Source organism: Podarcis bocagei, assembly GCF_964188305.1.
Source record: "Podarcis bocagei genome assembly, chromosome: 1".
Classification (NCBI taxonomy): Eukaryota; Metazoa; Chordata; class Lepidosauria; order Squamata; family Lacertidae; genus Podarcis; species Podarcis bocagei.
The window spans coordinates 46,602,091-46,626,338 of record NC_138125.1 but is presented as its reverse complement, the minus strand read 5'-3'; the positions used below and the strand labels follow the sequence as shown (position 1 = coordinate 46,626,338).

At 42.4% G+C, this 24,248-nt stretch overlaps 1 protein-coding gene across 4 annotated transcripts in view; it reads left to right on the top strand.

Annotated features, from left to right (window-relative positions):
• Positions 1 to 24,248, top strand: part of ZNF106 (zinc finger protein 106) — a 44,954-nt gene that overhangs the window by 7,606 nt on the left and 13,100 nt on the right. For 2 of the 4 annotated variants that reach the window (XM_081211500.1, XM_081211501.1), the window contains exons 2-13: positions 1,611 to 1,696; positions 3,242 to 3,303; positions 9,968 to 10,162; positions 12,571 to 14,697; positions 15,646 to 16,267; positions 17,145 to 17,214; positions 18,514 to 18,668; positions 18,763 to 18,823; positions 19,795 to 20,154; positions 20,819 to 21,587; positions 22,950 to 23,005; positions 23,697 to 23,947. In XM_081211500.1, coding sequence (XP_081067626.1) covers positions 1,643 to 1,696; positions 3,242 to 3,303; positions 9,968 to 10,162; positions 12,571 to 14,697; positions 15,646 to 16,267; positions 17,145 to 17,214; positions 18,514 to 18,668; positions 18,763 to 18,823; positions 19,795 to 20,154; positions 20,819 to 21,587; positions 22,950 to 23,005; positions 23,697 to 23,932 — 4,767 coding nt within the window. In that variant the 5' untranslated portion in view covers positions 1,611 to 1,642 and the 3' untranslated portion in view covers positions 23,933 to 23,947. Of the gene's footprint in view, positions 1 to 1,604; positions 1,697 to 3,241; positions 3,304 to 9,967; positions 10,163 to 12,570; positions 14,698 to 15,645; positions 16,268 to 17,144; positions 17,215 to 18,513; positions 18,669 to 18,762; positions 18,824 to 19,794; positions 20,155 to 20,818; positions 21,588 to 22,949; positions 23,006 to 23,626; positions 23,948 to 24,248 lie in introns of those variants that run through there. The other 2 variants (XM_081211502.1, XM_081211503.1) reach the window with 2 other exon arrangements.

The window sequence follows — 24,248 nt, the reverse complement described above, 5'->3', positions numbered from 1 at the left end:
TTTTCTGCTTGGAGTGGGAGATATTTTCCAGCGTAACACAAACACACACACACACAAAACCTTAAATGTCTGTACCTGACAGAATTTTACCGGGTAGTTTGTTGATGACTCTCTCTACATAAGAGCTCTTCCTCAGTTATACTTCAGGAACATTCTTTTCTGTGAGTTAAAACCTTCAGCAGTTCCTGCATGTAACTGCTAGTCAGTGTGTACAAATGGTACAAGAAAGATGAAAGCATGCATTCTAATAATGGCAGATTCTGCAGTCTCTTAACATAGTAGCTGTTATGCAGCGGTTTGCGTCCTGTATAAAGGGTGTTTTAAATATTGACCCTCGACCTATGTTTCTCGAAAAATACTTTTATGCAGTCATGTCCTGTAATCTATCTGCGCATCTTGTCTGGTATTCTCAATATACTATAATATTACTATAGTAGGATTGTCTGTTTCAGTTAGGAGAAGGCAACACAAGCCCCAGAGCTTGTGTTTAGCCCAGTGAGACTTCCTGTTTAATACTCGTTAAGCAGAATACTATTAAGTATTTATTGTTATCACATCCCACATATTATCTCAGTAGTTCTTAAAATAAACTTATATGTTAGTGCAGTGTTATTCCTGTATTAGCAGCAGTGGCTGGCAATTAACCTAAGATGCCCCAATAAGAGCCCAAAACCGACATAGAAAGTGGGGCTCATAGCTATTGCTCTTACATTTCACCAGCTTCATCCTGGTTTGCAAAGCCCTGTGCATTCACCATGTGACAGTTCACCTTCAGACAGCTTATTCCAGGAAGGAGATCCTCTCCCCCCCCCCCGAAAAATCCTGGACTTAAATTACTGCTTCCTGAAATGCCTAATTTCATATTCTTTCTATCTATCTATCTATCTATTTAATAAAGCTATATACCACTCAATTGTAAAAAAATACCTACCGTTATATACTACTCAAAGTAGTTATACATATTTCTGATATATCTGTTAGTATGAATATCTAGCATGGTTAAATAAACAGTGTAGAAGACATATTTGCATGTCTCTACTTTAACCTGACTGTTTAGGATGTGAACAAAAACTGATGTGCTGTGTGATGGCATTGCTATACAGCATTTGCTATTTTATTCATCATATGCTGCTGAATCTTTAAAACTCAATCGTTTTCTGTAGTGGTCAAGACATGCTCCTGGTTTTATCTTGAATTTATCAAAACTTTGATTTGATTTTCATCTGAACTAGCAAGAAAAATTATTAATAAAAATGTAGTTTTTACAAAAGAACTATCCTTTCATGACAATAATGTCATTAAATTGCACCATTTGTGCAAGTAAAATTTGAATTTTATCCAACGTATTTCGGTTCTTCAATGTATCCTTCTTCCAGTCCAAGATTAAATGGCCACCATTGGTGCTCAGAAACATTACTTTAGTACTTGATCAAAGAGAGATAGCAGTTAGGTTGCTATGAAAAAGAACTATAGCTAAACTGAAGATGTGAATGACAGAATGAAAATAAAATGGTGTGCTTGGTTGTTTTAATGTCACACTTGGTTTTTCATAAAAACTAGGAAACTGTTGAAGTGTTACTGAATACGGTTTATTTTTTCCCTGTTTGTAGGGGTCGGATAAGACATTTTCAAAGTGTTCACTATGGTCCGAGAAAGAAAATGTATATTGTGTCACATCATATACAGCTCAAAAAAGGTAAACTGAAATGTCAACTATCCCAATCAAATGTAGTTTTCTGAAAGAGGCTATGTTGATTTAAGATGCATATCTTAATTTTCCAGATGTGTTTCCAGAGTTGTTCAAGGTGGCTTTCATTACATTAAAATCAATTCATATTAATAATGGTAATAATAAATATTAAGAAACAACAGCAACTACCATAACTTTACTCCAGGAGAAACAAAAAGTTTAAGTGAGAAAGGGCCCAAAAAGGTTTTAAGCCGAGAGCAGAGTAACAACAGAGAAGGGGTTAAGTGGCTCTTCTGTGGCAATGTGTTCTGCATCCTGTGTGGTGCTCAGAGAAAGCGCCTTTTCATGTTTCCACCGACCATGCTTCAGATGATGGCACTGGGATTTACAAAAGGGCCCCTCTGTGGGGAATTAAATATATGATTCCCTGTGGACCCACGTATGTGGGTGAACAATAAAAGAATCAGCTGGGTGCCCCCCCCCCAAAAAAACCCACATTGGAAGTGGTGGCCAGGAAAATTGAATTTCTGAAAGTAATGCAGATTGAATTGTAAGTGTATACACCCTTCATACCTGGTGAGGTGCACATGTAATGTGTGCTTGGGTACAAAATGTAAAGTCAGAATTGGACCTTAGAAGAAGTTAATCAGGCAGAGCTCTCAGAGCAAAAATAGAATTAGACGAAATGCATTTGTATAGGTCAGGTCAAGTCCTTAACCACCGAGGAATTTTTGAGGAGGAGAAGGGGTGGGTGGGAGAGGTCTCTTAATAACTATTTTCTCTTCTATTAGAACTGACACGTCCCCATGAGCAGAGAGTCGGATTTCTCAGAGCTCTGCTACAGAGACTAGCCTCACTTTCTGCCCAGAATACACACTAAACTACAGGATGAAGTCCCAGAAACAAATTAGACTAGCACAATACACATTTTAACATTGTTGATCTAAAATACTTAAGTGTTGCCCAGTTATCCTTAACACTGTGTGCTTTGTGATCGCTCATAAATCTTCTAATGTGGCTCTCTGGATAGTACACCTTTAAGAAATGGAGGCCAAATATAATCACACATATAACCGGGGAGGGAAGGTATATAATTGGGAGGGAAGAAGAGCATGTAAAAGACCTAGATATGATTATACAAAGGAAACTAATGAGAAAAAATGGCTGGAAATGTGCAAGCCTTTTCAGATCCATATAAAAGACCCAAAAGAGTGTGTACAATAGTTGCCTAATCAAATAATTGAATCCTAAGAGACAGAGAGAATATTATATATTTGTAGAACAGAACATGTATAATGTGCTTTTTGAACAGTATAAAAGCAGATACCCTTCTTCATTTCTATATTATAAAACGTTGTTTCTCCTCTGTTTAGTGCCACCTTTTCTACAAAGGTGATTTCGCATTCTAACGCCAGTAAAAAACAGTGGATAGTGGGATAAGCCATCAAAGAAACTGACAAAATTTAATAGGAAATTGATAGATATGGATGAGGAGTACTTAATTATGCTCTGTTTTCTGGCTATTTATACTTTAACACTTTCTGCTTTTAGGAGATGGATGAGCACATGAGAAGTATGCTTCACCACAGGGAACTTGAAAATCTGAAAGGGAGGTATGCTTATAACAGTATCAGCTATGTCTTGCTGAAACCTGATGAAGGGCTTTGGAACACAACCCTTCTATCTTGTGTGGAATGCAGTCACTTTAAGTATAATGATATTGGTATCACGCCTTGTATTTAAGCACTAGCCTGGTAGCCATAGGTGACGAGGAACTCCATGCATGCAAGTGAATGCTCTGTCCATCCTCAGTGCTCAGCGCAGCAGCTGAACCGGCTGCCAGAGAAGGAAAGCACAGGAGTAGAGAGGGCTGCTGTAGGAGGGATAGGGGTTCTCTGTTCCTCCTCTGCTAGCCCTCAGCAGGCTACTAAAATGTTTACAGGCTAGCGATTTATGTGAACTTGTTCACAAGGATGATTTAAAAGTATTTTCTAGGGTTTTCAGCTTGTTAAGCTCACAGGGCAATGTCCAGTGAAGTAGTTCTGTTAGGACAAGGATTTGTCTTTGCACAGTGGAACCTCCCTTCTCTCTGCTGTCCCCATGTGTCTCCCCCCGCTCCTCAGATCTGCTCCATAGGGTTGAAATAACCCCGGGAGCACATGGGGAGTGGAGAAGAAGGGGAAGTTCCACAAGCCAAAGTCATTGCACTGACGTTACAACTTCGTGGACATCTCCCCTACTCTTTAAAGTTCAAATCAACAGTGATTGATAATGATTTGGTGACTGGGCCAGGGGTTGTTGTTGATGACGTTTATGCTCAGCTGCTTAGGCAGACTTTTGTCGTTATTTCAGATTCTGTCCTGAGGGCTAAGGGTGTTTGTTAACAATTACAGTGGTACCTCTAGTTACGAACTTAATTCGTTCTGGAGGTCTGTTCTTAACCTGAAACCGTTCTTAACCTGAGGTACCACTTTAGCTAATGGGGCCTCCCGCTGCTCCCCCTGAGGTAAAGTTATTAACCCAAGGTACTACTTCCGGGTTAGCAGAGTCTGTAACCTGAAGTGTTTGTAACCCGAGGTGTTTGTAACCTGAGGTACCACTGTAAAAGAATTGGTTAAATACAATTTGTGCATCTAGTTACATGCAGCTTGAGTTCAATGACTTCAGATGAATAGATACTTTTATTTTACAGAAAGATACAGGGTCTCAAAGTAATGTGCAGGTGTTAGAAGATGTCCATTAAGAAAAAAAAGGTAAAATTGAGCTCAGGGCCTGTGGCGAGTGTTGGCATTCTTATTTTCAAGTGAATCGTGGGTTAGTGGGTAAAAATATTGGCTTTGTTACAGAAAGTCTGGGTTTGGTTACCATCTCTGCAGTGGACTTAGCCAAAGAGCACAATGGATGGTCCCATAGCACAAATGGCAGTGGATCAAAACCATCCTCTGCTATGCCTCTTTGCTTTTTCATGTTGCTAGGGATGGCTTAGAAATAGATTAGAAAAATGCCTGGCTGTTAGGTCACAACTGAAGCATGTTTAGAGGTGATACGCTTCTGGTCATCAAGCATGGCTGGCCTCCATCATGACCCACTTGTGAACTTCCTAGCTAGCCACTATGGGGAGACCAGCAATTGAACTGAGCCTTTTGGTATTTCAAAGTTCAGTCAATGTATGTGGAGGAAGGGGGGCGTTATAATAATAATAATAATAATAAATTTTATTTATATCCCGCCCTCCCCAGCCAAAGCCGGGCTCAGGGCGGCTAACAACAATAAAATAATCAATCAAATAATCACACAATCTAAAAATATTTCATTATAAAAATTAATTAAATCAAATTGATGGCAACCAATTAAGTAGAATTATGTGCAGGTTGCCAGAGGAGGGAGTCAGGCTGCGCCCTGACCAAAGGCCTGGCGGAACAACTCTGTCTTGCAGGCCCTGCGGAAAGATGTCAGGTCCCGCAGGGCCCTAGTCTCTTTTGACAGAGCATTCCACCAGTTTGGAGCTGCAGCCGAGAAGGCCCTGGCTCTAGTTGAGGCCAGCCTAACCTCTCTGAGGCCTGGGACCTTGAGGATGTTATTATTTGCAGACCGTAGGTTTCTCTGTGGGGCATACCAGGAGAGGCGGTCCCGTAGGTACGAGGGTCCTAGGCCGTATAGGGCTTTAAAGGTTAAAACCAGCACCTTAAACCTGATCCTGTACTCCACCGGGAGCCAGTGCAGCTGGTATAATACCGGATGAATGTGCTCTCGCAGCGAAGACCCCATAAGGAGTCTCGCCGCGGCATTCTGCACCCACTGGAGTTTCTGGGTCAGTCTCAAGGGCAGCCCCACGTAGAGCGAGTTACAATAATCCAGTCTGGAGGTGACCGTCGCATGGATCACAGTGGCTAGGTCAGGACGAGAGAGATAAGGGGCTAACTGCTTAGCTTGGCGGAGATGAAAAAATGCCGCCTTTGTTATAGCTGTAATCTGCGACTCCATAGAGAGGGAGGTATCGAAGATTACACCCAAACTCTTAACGGACGGTGCTGGCACTAATTGCACCCCCGCAAGAGATGGGAGTTGCCCCCTCGATCCCATATCGTCCCGCCCCAGCCAGAGGACCTCTGTCTTCGAAGGATTTAACTTCAACCGGCTCCCACGTAACCATCCAGCCACAGCTTCCAGACATCTGGTCAGTGTGTCTGGGGCCGAGTCAGGATGGCCATCCATCAACAGATAGAGTTGGGTGTCATCAGCATACTGATGGCAACCCAGCCCAAAACTCCGGACAAGCTGGGCGAGGGGGCGCATAAAGATGTTAAAAAGCATCGGGGAGAGAATTGCACCCTGAGGCACTCCACACACCAAGGAGTGGCGTGATGACAATTCCCCCCCAAGCGCCACCCTCTGTCCCCGACCAGAGAGAAATTTTCAGAGGTGGAGCAAAGCGAGTAAAGTGTTGGAGTGGCTGTCCAAGGAAGAATTTATCTTTACTCAGCTTTTAGAAATGCTTTAGAGTAAGATGCATTTTGTTCATTCTTCGAATCAAGCCTTACAGGGGACTGACCTTGTTCTTGGCAATGAGACCCCATCTGTTCTATTGCAGAACAGCTGAGAGATGGTTGCTCTGATACCAGAATGTCATCAGCATTAACTTGAGCAGTGTAACTCGAGCTTTGCTTATTCTAGCTAATTTTTAGAACAATAATTTTAAATAACTTCCTAAAATATCCCATTAGGAACCAACCTTTTTTTTTTCTTTTTACAACTGTTAACATTTCTATAAGTTCTGATGCCAAATGTGGTTCACACTGAAGGTTTAAGCAAGGTTCTATTGGTTTTTATATTTATAATTCTCCTGTGTGTGTCTTTGATTGGTTAACATTCACATTAGGGCAGATATGAATGTGTATCATTTATTTCAGTGGTGCGGTGCTCATGCCTGTCTGTGGTGCGTTGGGTTGGGTCTGCTTTTTAACATGCATACGAAAACTTCACCACAGGGACTTGCTTTTCCCTTGTTTAGAGGTATCCTAGTCTAAATCCAGAGGCAACTCATTCCACACAAAGTTATTTTTGCTATCTATGTGACATCCATGAGAGCAGGGAACACTCCTGTTGTATAGACAGCGAGAGGGCAAGTAGTGGTATCCAGGGAGCGAACTGTGCTATACTAAGATACACTGTGTGGGCGGGGTGTGTGTGTGTTGAGGCAAATATTTTATTTATTGATTTATGTATACTGTGGTACCTCAGGTTACAGACGCTTCAGGTTACAGACTTTGCTAACCCAGAAACAGTACCTCGGGTTAAGAACTTTGCTTCAGGATAATAACAGAAATTGTGTGGCGGTGGCAGCGTGAGGCCCCATTAGCTAAAGTGGTGCTTCAGGTTAAGAACAGTTTCAGGTTAAGAACAGACCTCCGGAACGAATTAAGTTCTTAACCCGAGGTACTTAATTAACACCTCATAAACATGTTCTCTTCACATTATACAAATCAATTCAAAGCACAACCATTATCCACAATAAATCCTAAAACTCCATCTTTCTTGGAGACAACGGAGGAGTGCGCCTTTGGGTTTGCTGTCAAACTACAGTGCCGATTACAGGCGCTAAAACCAACGAATGAGCGGACATACCATAGGGACTTAAAACATGATCTTAAAATGCTAGGAAGAGCACAAAAAGGCTTGTCCTGATGCTGAAACAATAACAATGTGGGCATTCCAAAGTGGTGGGCAGACCCACCACTAAAAAGGTCTCTCTCATTCACCTCAGCTTTGGTTTGAGGGGGCACTATAGAAAGACGGCTACCATTGTTGTTGTTATAATAATATTAAACCACCATCTCAAGGCAATTTACATGTAAAACAGTTGAAAACAGTTAAAAACACAAAACAGTAAACACATTTAAAACAATACTAAAACCTTATCCAGCTACAAAAACCTGCTGGACTAAAAATCATAGATTGTGGAGTTGGAAGGGTCCCTGAGGATTATCTCGCCCAACCCCCTACAATGCAGCTGTCCTATAACTGTTTCTGGAAAGTGTGGATAGCTGGTGTCTGTCATATCCCAACAGGAATGCTGTTACACAGAACAGAGGCAGCCATACTAAAAGCCCTCCTCTGAGTTACTGCAGAGTTGGCTTCTGAAATCTTTGGCTCTTGCAGGAAATACTTTCCAGTAGACCACAGCAATCTACTGGATGTATAAGGCATAAGGTGACCTGTCCAGCACCTTGAACTTGGCCTGGTAGCAAATGGGCAGCCAGTGTAAAGGCTGCAAGCAAGTTGTTATATGCTTCTGGTAGTCCCACACCCCACCCCACCCCAAGAAGCAGCTTAGCCACTGCATTCTGTACCAGCTGCAACCTCTGAATCAATCCAAAGGGTAGCCTCACATTGCAGTAATCCAACTGTGAGGTTACCAACACATGTTCAGTCCAAAGCTCTCATGAGCTTTCAATAGCTGTACAATTCTTTAGTTCCTAGCCTTTGCACTTAAATAGGAGTTGGTGGAAAGTACACAGCTCATTTATTTGAAAGCCTTTTAAAGAGGCCTAACACTTTGTTTAACAATCAGCTGGTCTCTCTTAGTATAAACTGTGTAAAAAGGCTGTTAAGTCTAATATAATATCTTGTGAGTGGGTGAAATATTCTCCCTCTCTCCCCCCCCCCCGGGTTTTGTTTTTCACATTTTTAAAAAAGCTGCAGAGGTGGAAGAAAGTTCCTAGGCCTCAACTTCCTTTGGGAGGAATTCTTTACAGGATAGTGAAGATGCTTGTGATCTAGGAGGTGTGTGTGTGGCGAGGGTGTGTGGGTTCTCTCACTTCATTATGAATATTTTAGCCATGTGACTTCACAGCTAGGCAGAAACTCACATATGTAATATATAACAACACTAAGCTTTAAAAAAAAAAGCAAAATGCCTAAACTGTGTTTGCCTTTTCCTTAGTGTATAACATACATTTTTGGTTGTTGTTTTTTAAGTATACCTGAGTGAGGGCAATGTTTCCCAGAGTGAGATGCAGAAAATTTGAGGGGGTTGTCAGTATTTGGGTCAGTGTAGGCTAAGAGAGGTTATTTCTGGTCAGATCACATGGGGCTTAAACAAAGTTTCAAGAGTCTTAGAATTTCAAAAGTGCAGGTTCTAAATGCAAATTCTCTCCCCTCCCCCCCCCCCATTCCCATGTGGGCTGAAGGAGAGGTCATTGAGTCTTAATAGTCTGCAAAATGTCAACATCTCTATGAAGATCTATTTCCCCCTTCTGTTGCCTATTATGACCTATTATGTACATGTGAAAGTATAACTTTCATCCCCTAATGAAGTCTGAAGTTCTTGGATGAGTGTTGCAGATCATAGTTACAAAAAACCGAAAATAGTACATTTGAGAAAATAGTGAAGGTGAATAGCAAAATAAAAATTTTGAATGTAGTTTGCCCAAAGGACTGCAAATATGTATTTTTTCTGCCCCTCACCCAAAACATGAAACAAAATTATGTGTGTGTGTGTTGATTTCCACCCCCCTTCTTGGCAGACTTAGATGAAACCAGAGTTCACACACTTGTCTGAAACAGTTGTTGGCTTCCTCCAACTGAAACAATTTTGTATCTTCACAATAATCCTTGCGGAGCAGAGAGTAGATTTAGCTTGCATCTTATGAACCAAATAAATGAACCAAATAAAGTAGAGCAAGCAGGCAACTCCCTCCCTTCATTTGCTGTGCTGTAAAGTCTTTGGATTCCAGGCCACTGTGCCAGCTGTCCCAGTTTAGATTTCACTGCGTTAGGATTGGCTGTAGAGGTGTAATCTCCCCTCCTCTTTGCTGATGCTCATTGGGGGAGTGCTGAGACAGAGCTTAAATCTAGAATCTTATCGCCGGGCTTCCCCAGTGCAGCTGGCACCATGGAGGTGCTTCAGAGCAGCTTCTGCTAGCTCTGCAAGCCCTCCACTCTGCCACCTCCTCCGCTATGTTTCCTCTGACAAGGTTTTGAGTACAACAATCCAAGAAGAATCCCAGCTGACACTCTGATTATTCTCAAGTCCTTTACCTCTTGATTGTTGGAAAGAAATCTGAAATCCACCCAGACATCATTGAAATTAACTACAACCGCAAAAGGAAGAACTTTTAAACCTGCAGGGTTTTCAGAAAGCTGCAATGCAGATTGCTAGACCTTGTGCACGTTTGATGTGAGACTTGCACATTCAGAGGAAACTGAGTTAAGATCAGCAGCGTTTGCCATGCCTGTGGGAAAAATTGAGTGTCCAGCTTCTCCATCTTTCCCCAGGGACAGCAATCATGAGTGCCAGGTGTGCAGGGTGACAGTGGTGGGCTTGTCGGCGTATGCCAAGCACATCTCCAGCCAGCTGCACAAAGACAACATCGAAGCCCACGATGGAGAAGAAGGGAAAGAAGAGACTAACGAAGAATACTTTGACAAGGAACTCATCCAGTTAATTAAGCAAAGAAATGAGCAGAACCGGTGAGTGTGTTCACGTTTTCTTAGCAGTTGCGATGTGGAGTTCTTCAACACACTTTGAATATAGGGAAATGATGCCAAGAGTGTACTGTGCCTTTAGTACAGTCTGTGGCGGCGGCTGGGAAAGTTGTAAGAGCTGCATAAGTTACTATTTTTAGTATGCAAGTTTTGTAGCATTGCCCAAAGACCACTTGTAGACCAACGGAGCAGATAACTCTGGGATGGACCGTTAAACTTGGTTTCCCTGGCTTTAAATCAATATACGAGGCCTCTTCTTGCAAACTTATCTGTTGTATGTTTTTGCTCATGCTGCGTACGGCAGAACTGGAAAACCTTTTGCTAACTGAGCCTATATTATTTGTAGCCTACTTTATTAGACCATACAAAATTAACTTGCATCCAGTGTAATGGGAATGCATTATGTTTCGTAGTTAAATATGCATGCTCGTATTTATTAGAAATTATTTAACTGTGAAAACCATTATAGGGACCATAGAACTGTGAAACGAGACTATTTATAGGTTTGTTCCTTACTGTTCTGTCTGTCAGCTGAACCTGGAACCATTTTTACTTCTCTATTGTCTAGAAATGCATTCGGGTTTGAATGAAATTCTTTATCCAGTTTATGGATAGAATTCTGTTCTCTAGGTTTTTCTGCATAACTTCAAATTGTGTTTTAATCTGCTGTGTAGTGTTCATTGCTTGTGCCATGATACATTCGTTATGTGTGGTTTAAATAACGACTTCCTTTCTTGCCTTCCATGGGGTGGATCTGTGGACACTTCTGATCCCATGGGGTATAATAGTGGTTACCAATTCCTCTACCTCCTGCTGCCTTCCCCAATATCTGTTGGAGGGTGGTCAAAACTCTAGAGCCTGCTTTACTTTGAGGGTGGGGGTTGCTGGTGGTGGAGAAGAAAACAGTGAACTACCATCACCATCCCATTTCAGCCATTCCATTCCAGTCACACAGCAGAATCTTTGCATCCAAGTAAATCTATCTTTAGGATACACTCTTTGTGTTGTAAGTGAGCCACATTGATCAGCTTTCTTCTAATAACTTTCAACATAGTGAACATTTCTCTAGCTGGCAGAGGTTCAATTTTTTCCCCTATTCCTCTGTTTGGATTCTTTTTGGGGACGTTTGAAACTTCCTAATGAATTGAACTTGGCAGAGGAGGAAAGTATTCTTGATCTAGCATGAGCAGAGGTGATGAGGGGTGGGTGGAAATCTATCAGTCCTCGTGACTTTCTTTTCTCCTTGTAAGTTGCAATGATCTACAGATTCAATAATAATTGAAGCCCATTTATGGAACTACTAGAGCATTTGAGTCTTGTCAGAGTTAAAAAGGGATCTGGAACTTGAAACCTGAAGCATACCCGTGATCAGGGGTTGTGAAGATGGATGCCATAGTGTGAAATTTTCCTATCCTTATGTCTCCAGTGGCTTACAGTGAGAAAGGAAAAATAGCCCTCTTGATTTTTTTACAGGATAATGTAGTTCTGGAATTCGGCCTAATGTTGCTGGGAATATTGCGCTAGCTATGAAAAAGCAAGCATTTTTCCTTGGAATGTGTGATAAGCCTTTTTATGTATTTTGCTGGCAAATTTAAATCCTGCCCTTTGGGCAACCTGCCAGCAGATTGCCAAATCACAAGCATTGTAATACGTGGTCTTAGAAAATCCCTTTATATATAATGCATATAAACTGAATCTTTTTTTCTGAAGCTAGAGCATCTTTCACTGAAGCTAGGCAAGGTAGCTGTCTACATACAGCACAGATGTTGAATTTGCATCTTCAGGAGGACTGGTTACTTTTCTTAACTTATTTTTAGACAATATTTTAAAACATTATATCCTTCCAATAGACTTTTCAGTTCACTATCATGTAGTAGGTGGGCGGTGAAGCTGATGTGGTATATGGCATCTCTCTCCCTGATGAATAATCCCAAATGGGAGAAGAAATATTTTTTTCATTCTTCAACAGCACAGAAACATCCTTTCTCCCAGAGATCCTTTCTGCCTTCCATAGCTATCCTCTGAGATTGGGGGAGTGACCAATAGGACTGCCATCATTGTCATGTTGACAGTGTGCAATTAATCCTTGTTTCATTTAATGAATGACTGTAACATAATTATGCTGTATTTATGTGATGAAGCAGTGGAGACTGATTTGTATATGACATTTCTGCCGGTTGACTAATTGAAAGGCTATCTCAGGCTTACCTCACTCGGCAGTACAAATTTCCAGCCTCTGCTTGCCTTTGGTCAGCACACCAGGGGCAAAATGTAGGTCTATTGTTCAGAGATATTTTAGATCAGGCCTAATTATTTTTTTGAAAACTGTTATTGCAAATGAGTGAAAATACAGGTTATTTAGTCTCCAGATTAAAATACTTCTATCTTTATAGGGCAGGTGAAGTGTGTCGTGTGAACCATGAAACAGAAAACAGTGACAGGAGATTACAAAGAAGACAAGATGAAAGAACTTATCAAGACCGAGACACTTACGATTCATCATCAAGATATCATTGTGGACCATCGCAGAGGGAGTGGAACTGGGAAGGTGACGGTTTCTTAAATCCCAGACAAGGCCAATTCACACACCCTGCAAGGAATCCTAAGAATGCAAACAGGCATCTGAGCAAGCAAAGAGGACGACTTGGGTGGCATCAGAATAATACTGGAGTGTCTCCAAATCGCTATCATAACTATGGGAATAATGGAGGTGCTTGGCATCAGAACGCCAGAGGAGGAATACCAGGATGGCACCATGGCGGCAGGGGAAGAAGTTCCAAGTGGAATTCCGAAGGAGAAAATACATTTTCTTACTGGCAAGCCAAAAATTCAGGTGGAAACTGGAAGCCTGGTCGACAAAACGGAAGGGGGTGGAATTTAGGAAAAAGCAGGGCTCCAAACAATAGTTCCCAGTTAGATAGTGTGGATGCTTCCTGGTTAAAAAGCAAAAGTGCACAGGATAAATACAATAGAGAAAGATATGCATGGCAGTGGCAAGACAGTAGTTCTATGGCGCCTTATATGGGCCTTGCTAATGAAAATGACAACAGGGATTGTGTTTTGGATTTCACTAGTGATCAGCTTCCTTCAGATGGGTTACTAAACTTTGGTGTTTCTGAGCAACCAGAGAGCAAGACCTCCAAAGTCAATGGAAAGAGCAACAGCCCTTCCCGAGAAAAAACAAATCGCTGGGCTCCATATCCCTCTCTAAAAACGATAGAACAGCAGCCACTGTGTGATGAGAATGTAGCTACAACTCCGGAGAAAGCAGATTCTGGTCGTCTGTCATGCTCTCCATCATCTCCAAAATGCACAGATCCTAAAACCAATAACCCCAAACTGAAAAAATGGGAAGAGATTTATTCAGCGTCCCCCAATTACAAAATGACATCCAACAAACTTGTACCATGTAAGAAGGCAGTAGACGTAACTAGTGAGAAAAAATCAGACCAAGCTGAAGGCAAAAGTAACAGGATGCCATCTTTGAAGTCCCCACTTCTGGCTATTCCCGATATAAAGCCATCTTCTCAAAAAAGAAGCCCAAAGAATCTCTTGAAACATGTCCAGCTTTTGTTATCCTCATCATCCGGAGAGAGCCAGAGCCAACTAAATGCACTAAATTTAGATGCTAACAAATCCTCCTCCTTTGGATCCAAGCTGAATAATGAATGTAATGGCCATAACAGTTTAAAAGGCACTACACATGTGCGTAGCAGCACTGAAAATCTAGACGAAGCATTAAAAAATGCCAAAGAAGAACTTGAGTATAGCCAGTCTTTCCAAAACTCTTGCTTGATACCTTGTAGAGATACTCAGACTGATGGGAATGACAAGTGGAGTACTGAAGGTCCAGGATTGTCTCTGAAGATGCATGAGCCCCAGAAAGATGGACTGGAGGATGAGAACTCTGGAGATGGAACAGGAACCAAAAGTACTCACTCCAATGCTTTCTCAACTTGTGATCTTGCTGAACCTGACCATACGGCAACTAAAAAAGGGGGCTATCTATTAGAGTTGAAGAATACTGATAACAAATATACCAAATTCCAAATGGGCTCTCTATCTCTATCCAACTTTCAAGATGACCTAGAAACAGACTTGAAAGCATCCCTGGAAGAGGATGGTGACGGAAGCACAACGAAATCAAATGATGCTCCAGAAGAGGAAAGCTATGCGGTTCATTCTAATCACGAGCTGCAGAAAGATGCAGGAGGGCAACCCTCTGGCCCTCTTCTTCCCGAACTGAGTAAACTTGGCTTTCCAGCTTCTCTCCAAAGAGACCTAACGTGGCGCACCAACTTGAAGAGCAAAACTGGCTCACATCTACCTGAGCCCAACCTGAACAGTGCAAGGCGCATTCGCAACGTCAGTGGCCACCGGAAGAGCGAAGCTGAGAAAGAATCAGGGCTCAAGCCTACTTTGCGGCAGATTATTAGCGTGTCTCGAAGAAACGTAAACTGGGAGCAGGTAATTCAGCAGGTGACAAAGAAGAAGCAAGAACTTGGCAAAGGTTTACCCAGGTTTGTGGTCTTAATCAGATTTGAAACTGTATTGTAATCAAAGATCTATGCATTTAGCAAATGTATAGGCCACCCTTCGGTGCAAAACTCCTAGGGTGGCCTATACATTTACCAAATAAAAAAACCTGTACGTTTCTTGGTTGAGAAGATGCATGAGGGACTTAACAGTTTGCTTTAAAGGGGTATTATGTGGTTAGGAAAAGGGATGTAAGAATAAGAAACAGTTTCACATTTTTATTTACATTTATATGCAAGATTTCCCACAGTATAGGTTCCTCTGCCTAGCTCACCGTTTGCCTTCTGTTAACTGCCACCAAATCTTGGTTCACAGATACAATCTTCGCCTTTAAACCAGCTGATCAAGGCACAGCTGCAGCGTTCTCAGCCCAGTGAGTCAGATTTGCTACAGTTGTTCTAGATTTCCATCTTTTAAAGAGGAACTGCAGCTGCTGCAGATATGTTAGTTAGCTTGTATTGTAACTATGTAATTTTTTTAATTAAAATTTTCAGTGGAACAATAACCAAATCTCTTCCACTTCCACCCTTCTCAGTGAAAGGTGATCCACGGTTTTAATGTAGGCAGTCAATGTAATTTTGCCATCACAATTACGTTTGCCAGAGGTAAACTGCTTTTGCAGTATCCTCCTAGTTTCCTTCTGTGTTGGAGAAAATATCATTGACCTGTTGTTATGTCGCTGCTTGCTATTTGAAAGTGTTATTTGGGTTCTGATTTCCTGAAGAGCTGTCCTGATTGGTGGATCTTCAGGAACTCAGTAACCAAAAAGGTAAGACAACTGTGAATTTCAAATCTTTGGGTAATAACACAGCATCATTGCTATAGCAGAGCTAGCCATACATGAAACTTAATTTTTAACAGTTCTGTGTTAGCCTTTATTTTTGGTAGAGTTTTCACTACTGAGTGTTTCACGATCTCTACTGTTTTTTAAGGTTTGGCATTGAGATGGTTCCTCTCATCCAGAATGAACAAGAGGAACTTGAGTTGGATGAAGAAGGTGACCTGACCAGCCTTGAAGGTTTCCACTGGGAAGGGATATCCCTAGGCTCCCCTGGGACTGTTAGGAAACGTAGTCTCTCCGAAAGCAGTGTGGCTGTAGATAAGACCACCTCCGTTTATAGTTTTTTCAGCAGTCAAGGCCCAAGCAAAGAAAATGAACAAATGAGCTCGGTTGCCAACACTGAGGATGTAACATACGGCTCCCAGATGCTTGCAGTTGCTGTGGCTGGTGTGAAACAAGAGTCTTCTTCCCTTCCTTCCTCACCGTACATGTCTGACAGGACTGATTCCAGGGGAAGGAGGCTCAGCCTACAGTCTCCCCCTAATGTGAACAGACTCACAGCGTTTAGTGCAGTACAAAGCCCAAGAAGCCCGGACTACAGGGCCCAGGCCTTTGAAACTCAAGACATGCTGGAGAGTCCAGGGGAAAGGTTCTGTATGGCTTCAGCCCTCGCAGCATTCAGCACTCTAGAGGCCGCTACAGACAGCAGCTACACATCGGGCAACGAGCAGAACGACAGCCAGGGAATTGGCAAAAAAAGAAGAGCAACCGGAGTAAGTGGCCCAGATATTCATGGAATCCATTGTGCATTTAAAACCTTGTGACAGAATCTGAAAACGGCCCTGAGTGTAAGAATACCCGGACACATCCTCTCTTATATCAAATGCCTTATTTCCACTAGCATCAAGGACTTCTGGCTCTGCGACAGAACTTCCCCTCCCTCTCCTCTTCCTTTTATGTCCCCTAAATATTTTCTAGGGTTTTTTGAACCCTCCAGAGCAGATTTGGGGATGGCGTGTGAAGTTTCATTATGCAAATTGTAACCCTTGCACTAGCAGAACTACGTTGTTCGATTCCGCCGATTACAATTGGTCATGGCAGCTTCTTTGGTCCATAGCAGAAATGAGAAACTGAGGGGCCATATGCGGCCTTCATCTGGCCCCTAGAACTCTCCCTAGGCCACACCCCTCATTGGCTTCACACCTTCCTTGATCAATTATGCCAGGCTAGAATATGTCCACTTAATGCCTGTTAAGTGGATGTATGATCAAGAGGACTGCGTGCAAGAATTTGGTTACTATTCAGAAACAAAATTGACACCTCAATGGAAATGCATAGAATCATAGAATCTTACGGAGTTGAAAGGGACCCTAAGGGTCATATAGTCCAACCCCCTGCAATGGAGGAACATACTGTATGTTTATTTCGCTTTAGGTTCTGTGGGGCCTAACTTAAATTGTGTCTAACTTGTCCCTTTGTTTTCACTGGAGCCAAAGTCCAACCTATAGGTTGAATCCAACCAATGATGTCTCCCGTGTGTTCAAACACGTCTGCCTCAAATAGGCTTGGTACACAATTTGTGTCTTGGAATATCTACCAAATTGTGTTATATGCTAGTTTAGCTAACAAAAATATATATTTAATTTGCAGGAGGGATCCTCTCCTGAAATTCCAAGTCTAGAAAGAAAGAATAAAAGAAGAAAGATTAAAGGCAAAAAAGGTGGGTCACAGTGATAAATTAATTGGCACTGCATTATTTTTTTCCAGTCTAAATGTTTTAGGAGGCCAGTCAAATGTGTAATGATAAAGTGGGCAAAGGATGTGGGAGATAACATCCAAATGTCAGAATGGGAATTTTTTTGGAAAAACGATTTGAAATTTGCAGTTTGTACATTGATAAAAGAAAATTAAATGAAAATGATGTATAGGTGGTATTTAACACCAGTTAAATTAGCACAAATGTACAAATCAAGAGGAAAGAAATGCTGGAAATGTAAAGAAGTAGAACGTATGTTTTATCATATGTGGTGGCAATGTAAAGTAATAAAAAACTTTTGGGAAATGATACATAATGAATTGAAAAAACTGTTTAAAATAACTTTTGTTAAAAAGCCTGAAGCCTTTTTATTAGGAATTGTAGGAAAGGAGATACCAAATAATAATAATAATAATAATATCTCATTGTGTATGCGACGACAGCTGCACGAGTATTGATAGCCCAATGCTAGAAATAGGATAGGATCCCCACAAAAAAAGATTGGCAAATTAAGATAATGGAATATGTGGAACTGGCTAAATTAACAGAGAAACTCAGAAATCAGGATAATAACAAATTTAAAAACGAATGGGAAGTTTTTATTATATGTATATCAAAGCATTGTAATACAAGTTGATACATCAGCAGGATTCTAAGAAACATTTGCATTATTATGATAAAAGAAAGAATTAGATATAATTAGATGGACAATATAACTTGGACATGCATAAAGTAATCATGCAATGACGGAACCATAGGGGGGTAGAGGAAAGTCAGGAGACTGGAGAAATCCCACTTTTGGGTATTTTATTGAATGTATAAACAGCATTATGAAGTTTTATTACGTTCTTTTTTAAACTTTTTCTTATTAATGTTTATCTATATGTGATGTTTGTTACAGTTAAAATTAATAAAAATATTGTAAAATAAATGTTTTAGGAGGCCCACCAAACAAATTCTGATTATTTTTGTTCTCCTCCCTTGAAGCCAAACTCTGTTGCATAGGTTTCCCATGAGTGGTGCCTTCCTTGGGTTGATAAAGGAAGACTGGCCATTACTTGTGGACTATGCCAGGCTCATCAAACAGAAGTACAAATTTAATACTGTGCTTGGTACCTCATCTCTTCCAGTCTCCTTTCACTAGGAAGCAATGTGGCAACTTACTCTAATGAACTGCATCTCAGAAAGCTGACATTTCTCAAATACCTTCTGAATGTCAGGCAGCAGGCTGTGTCATATCTTGAAACTTACTTTCTCTTGCAGAGCGTTCACAGGTAGACCAGTTGTTGTCTATTTCTCTGAGGGAAGAAGAATTGAGTAAGTCCTTGCATTGTGTGGATGGAAGCCTCGTGCCAGCTCGAGCTGCTCTGCAGGCAGCTTATATTGAAGTCCAGCGACTGCTTGTACTGAAACAGCAGGTACTTTGACGTTTCGAAGGCCATCAGCTGTAACTCTGAAGATTTCAGAAGGATGTCTTCTGATGGACCTGACTGAATCTCTCTTGTCTCCTAGATATCGGTGGAAATGGGCACTTTGAGAAGCCAAAGAATTCAGATCCTGCAGGGATTGCAAGGTACTTGAAGCAGACCTTGCATTGCTTTGGGAGTCCATATTTATTAAAGTTACTCAGGTGCCCACTAGTAATGCAGAACTATGATGATAATCTGAGACCACCTCTTGGCAGTTCAGGCAGAGAGGCTTGTGAGCAGCTGGGTCCATGGAATATAGCAGCAGAAACTGTGCCAAGTCTATAGTAAGAACGTATTTTCTCTTGTAGTTTGGTTCCTTTGAATTATTCAAGACAGAGATTCTAAAACTCCGCCATAATGAGTCTCTCCAAATAGTAGTTAAAGTAAAAACAAAGGAAAAGAGGATTTGGTGAATGTTGTAATGCAGGGGTGGCTCTGCAGATGTTGGACTACACATCCCATCAGTCTCAGCCAGTGTGATCAATGGTCAGGGATGACGAGAGTTGTAGTCAAACAACCTCTGGAGATCCTCAGGTCCCTGCTGTAGCATTTACTCAAGACATGGGTATGTAAGGTCCCTGAGTGCTTTGAATTCTCTGAGGTACTGACAGTCAAGGAAAATAGATAGTGGAATAAGTGACGGCTCACTGATCATAGAGTATCAGTTAACATGAGAATGGGTGAAGAGGTTAGGAGAACAGCCTCTATTTTTTCTGTCAACAGCCCACTGTATGAAGCCATTGTTTATTGTTGGATTACAAACCATGACTTGTTTCAGCCATGGTTTGGCATTATGCCTGAACTCAGCAGTCACGCTTAACCATAGTTCACTGGGCCACCTTCTCCTATATGCCCACTGAGTTACAAAGACAAGAGCAGTGGGAAAACAAACCAAGCTTTGAAGAAACAAGCCATAGGTTGTTTTTTTTTGTTTATCTATAGGACTACTTGTGGCTTGTTGAGCAGACCATGGTTAAAATGAAACCTGGATTACTGTTATATGTGAACTTGGATTTGGGGAGCCTTGTTTGCTTAAGAGATTTTAATGTGAAATGCATCCATGTTGTCTCCTTAGAAACCTATGAACCTTCCGAACAGCTGCAGCAACTTCAACCCAGTGGCTCAAATGAAAAAAGAAACAACAAACTTCAGCCAGCACAGGATCTAATTGCTAATCCAGGTGGTCTTGTTCCTCTTTTGGAATCTGCTTCACCTCTCTCTGCCCAGATACCTGCAGTTCCTTTGGCAGCTCCTGTCCATGCAAGCACTCCACCTACATTCCAAATCACTAGTGGCATTGGAGCCATCACAATCCCGGATTCATCTGTTCAAATCAAGCAAGAACCTGCATCTCCAAAGCCTAGAGAGGAGAGCATGAATATTCCTGAACAGAGGTTTCCATGTTCTTCACAGGGAGAAGCTCTGTTTCAGAATGGTATGTTGTCTTCTGCAGGTGATAATTCTGTCTATTAATATTGTTTGTTTGTTTAATTTCTATACCGCCCTCCATCCAAGGATCACAGGGCAGTTTGCAATGGAAAAACACAAAATACCTAACAAACAAAACCAATACCCCCCATAGTAGTATTTATTATTATCTATGCGTGTGTCCCAGAATTTCCCAGTCAGCCCAGAGACATGCCAGTGGTGCACAAAATGAGCATATGGTCTGTCAAGAGGCCTATTGGCTTCTCATCTCCAAAGAATGCTTCTTACTTGCATCCTTGGAACTATCCTATAGAGTGGATCAGGGATGGGGAACTGTGGCACTCTCACATGGCCAATGATCAGGGATGATGGCCAACAGCATCTGGAAGGCTGCAGGTTCCTCATCCCTGGTGTAGGTTAGAGAGCAAGACCTTGCAAGTTCTCACGGAAAGAGGTTGGAACCCAAAGTCTTTCTGGTTGCAATCCAGTGTTTGATGCTAGATTGCACGAGCTATCAAGGTGTTTATATGGAAGCAACCATGTCTATTAATAGTTTGTACATCTGGGATGCTCTGTAAGTTACCACTTAAAGCTACATGTGACTAAGGCTGGGATTCACGAATGCCTTATTGCCCATGTCAAAGTGAAAAGGGCTATTTTGTCTTCTTCAGGGAATACAAGCCAACAACCTTTGCTGTACCCAGTTATCTCTGCTACCATGTCTTTGTCTGCACTTATTGATTTCCAAGAGTCTAATCAAGATATGCAGAAACCTGTTCCAGATAAGGGAAGGGCCAGGTCTTCCCCCAGCTATTCACCATCGCTCTTGGCAGAGAAGGCAGAAGAAAACAAAATCCCACCAGACAACACAGTTGTAGAACAGTGCAGCAGCTCCTTTCAGAGCCCAACCTTTCCCCCTGAACTGCCTGCGGATGAAGATCCCAGACAGGCAACGGAGCAGATGGCGGTTTCTGCACTGGTCTCCGTGGAGAGCAAAATGAGCAAGAAAAAGAAGAAGTTGAAGAAGAAGAAAGCACTGCGAGCAGCCCATGTCCCTGAGAACAGCGATACAGAGCAGGATGTAAGTGAAACGAAGCCTTTAAGGAAAGTCAAGATGGTAAAGGGGACCAGAGGGGGGAAAGTTACAACATCCACCCCTCCAAAGCAAGAGGATGCAGAGGCTGCTCAGGAAGGAAAGCGGAAGAAAGACGAGAATGAGAGTGACACGTCTCTGGAATTTGTGGAAGTCCCCAAATCTCCTCTGGAAGTGGTTGCCATCAGTTCATCAGAATCGGGGGATGAGAAACCAGACAGCCCTTCTAAGAGGGATGCGCTGAGTTCCTCAGAGCAGCTTCTGAGAGAGGCGTCTCGGTCTGGCTACGATGAAGTGAGCTCTACCAGTGAGATTGGAACAAACTACAAGGATGGCATTGGTAGAAGGTAAGCTGGGAAACAGGTGTTATATCCAGGGAAGTCGTCCCATTTGTGCAAGGAAGGACTTACCGTATTTTTCGCACCATAGGACGCACCTTTTCCCCTTCAAAAATGAAGGGGGAATGTGTGTGCGTCCTATGGAGCGAAGACAGCATAGTCCTGCGACCCTCTGCCGGCTGGAGAGGTGACGCGCGGCTATAGCAGGAGCCTCTATAGCCGCGCACCACCTCTCCAGCCGGGAGAGCGCGCTCGGGGCTAAAGCAGCCCCGCTTACCGTCTCCCAGCTGGAGAGGTGACACGCAGCAATTGCAGCAGCCTCTTTAGCCGCGCGCCATCTCTCCAGCTGGGAGAGCGCGCACGGGGCTAAAGAAGCCCCCCGGGACCCTCTCCCGGCTGGAGAGGTGACATGCGGCTATGGCAGGAGCCTCTATAGCCGCGCGCCTTTGCGTTGCTCCCCGACCTGCTCTTTGGGGCTGGTGGTGGGCTTCCCCCCGCCAGCCCCAAAGAGCAGGTTGAAAGGAACCTGAAGCCTGGAGAGTGAGAAGCCTCTCCAGGCTTCCAAGGTAGCCGCCTGAAGCCTCTCCAGGCTTCCAAGGTAGCCGCCTGAAGGCATCTGAACGCACCTTAAACGGCACCTTGTTTTAGAGGGGGAAAACAAGAGGGGGGAAATTCTCCCCCTCTCTGCGCAGCGCCTCCTGCCGCTTCGCTGAAGGGGCGCTGGGCAGAGAGGGAGAGAATTTTTTTTTCTTGTTCTCCCCCCTCTAAAACAAGGTGCGTCCTATGGCGCGAAAAATACGGTACACGTATGCAACAGAACTTCCTCTCCCTCACCCCATGCCCCCGAATTTTTTCTGAGGGCCGCTACAACCCTTTAGAGGCGGGGGGGGGGGGAGAGAGGAGAAGAAGCAGTGGGAAGTTCCATGGTGCAATCAGAATTCCTTGCACAAACACGGTGACTTTGTTGGACACAATTCTCTGTGTGTACATTTATTGTGTATCCATGAGCTACTTTGTTTTTAAAAAATCTGTTTATGATGTACTCTTAGTGATGTTATAGTCTCTCTATTTCGAGTTTGTTCATTGCCTCAGGAACCTTTGGACAGAGAAGTGGTTTATAAATACCATAAAAGAGATTGCAGGAAATTTTCCATATTGAAGTACATTTAAAGAATTGAAAAATAATTATTGGAAAATGGAAACTTAGTGTCATAGAGTGCTTTGTGATTGCTGCTTCATTGTCCTGGTGATAGCTTTGTTCCTTTTCCCTATACACATTTTCCCTACAAGGCCTTGTAGCCAAGCATTTTAAATTAATGTCCTTTTGTGTTAGCATTTTGTAATAGCCGTGGCATTCTCTATCTTCTGTAGTGTGGCTGAGACTCAAACGTCCATATCTTCAATAAGAGGATCAAAAAACTCATCAGGTATATATATATATTCTAATGGAAAAATAAGCACATGGGCTTTGTGGGGAGGTGGGAGAGAGTTGAGCAGCTCTTTGCAATATGGAGTGCTGTAGCATCATCTGTGTTCCCAAACATGACTCCAAACCCAGAAAGCTTGCTTAAAAGCACACAACAACAAATACTAATACTCTGCTTCGGTCAGTATGGCCAGTGGTTGCGGAAAATGGGAGCTGTAGTCGAGCAGGCACCTCCACTGTATACTTTTTGGTGCCTGCTAAAAACATGTTGTTTAATCAATTTCTCAGAAACAGGAACTGTTCACCCACAGTGCCTCCATCTTGCCAAGAGTCGAGCTCAGCTTATTCCTAATGTGTTCCTAAGCCAAAGACTTGTTTAGATATACTTAATGAGGTAGCTCATTTCATATTGTTATTTCCTCACCCACCCTAGCTTACAATTTGATTCCCTTTCTTATTCCTTCAGTCAAGGAGCTTATGACAGTTACAATATGTTGGGTTTATTGGGGTTTATTATTATTCTATTGCTGTTTGGTTGGTTGGTTTTGCTATAGTGAGATACCGTTCATTGGTTCAGCACCTGGTAGTTTTGAGTGGATGTTTTCTTTCTTTCCTCTTTCAGTTTTCTTTTACCATGGTGTTATGAGCGGTATGTTTAGTTAACGGAAGGCTTTGACAATTGCATTTGACAGAAGTCTCCTCAGAGCCAGGCGAAGAGGAAGAACCTACGGAAGGGGCCTTTGAGGGTCATTCAGCTTCAGTGAATGCGATTCAGATTTTTGGGAATTTGTTGTACACCTGCTCAGCAGACAAAACCATCCGTGCATATAACTTGGTGGTAAGTAGATTGGCTAAAGAGACCGGCTGTGGAGTGTCTCACTGCCTTCTGAGTTTGCAGTCGCTTCCCCCACCCCATAAGTTCTATTGAAGCAATAGTCAGCCACTGAAACTATTGAGAAATGAGCATGGCTCAGATCGGATAAATACAACTAAAGCAGAACAAAATGGCATCAAGATTTGAGATGGGGAAGGAGTCTGTGAGAAGTGTGTTTTAGCAATGAATACCTCTTAGCCAATTTTGTGATACCTAGCTTCCTCCTTGGGAAAGGGGATTTTTGCCAGTGAGTTAAGATCCAAAACTGTTAATGTGGTGCAACAAAATATACGGGCTCTTTTTCCTATAAGTAACTTACTGATAGAGCATTTAGAAGGGAATGTCCTGTCTGTAATTCTGGAGAGCTGCT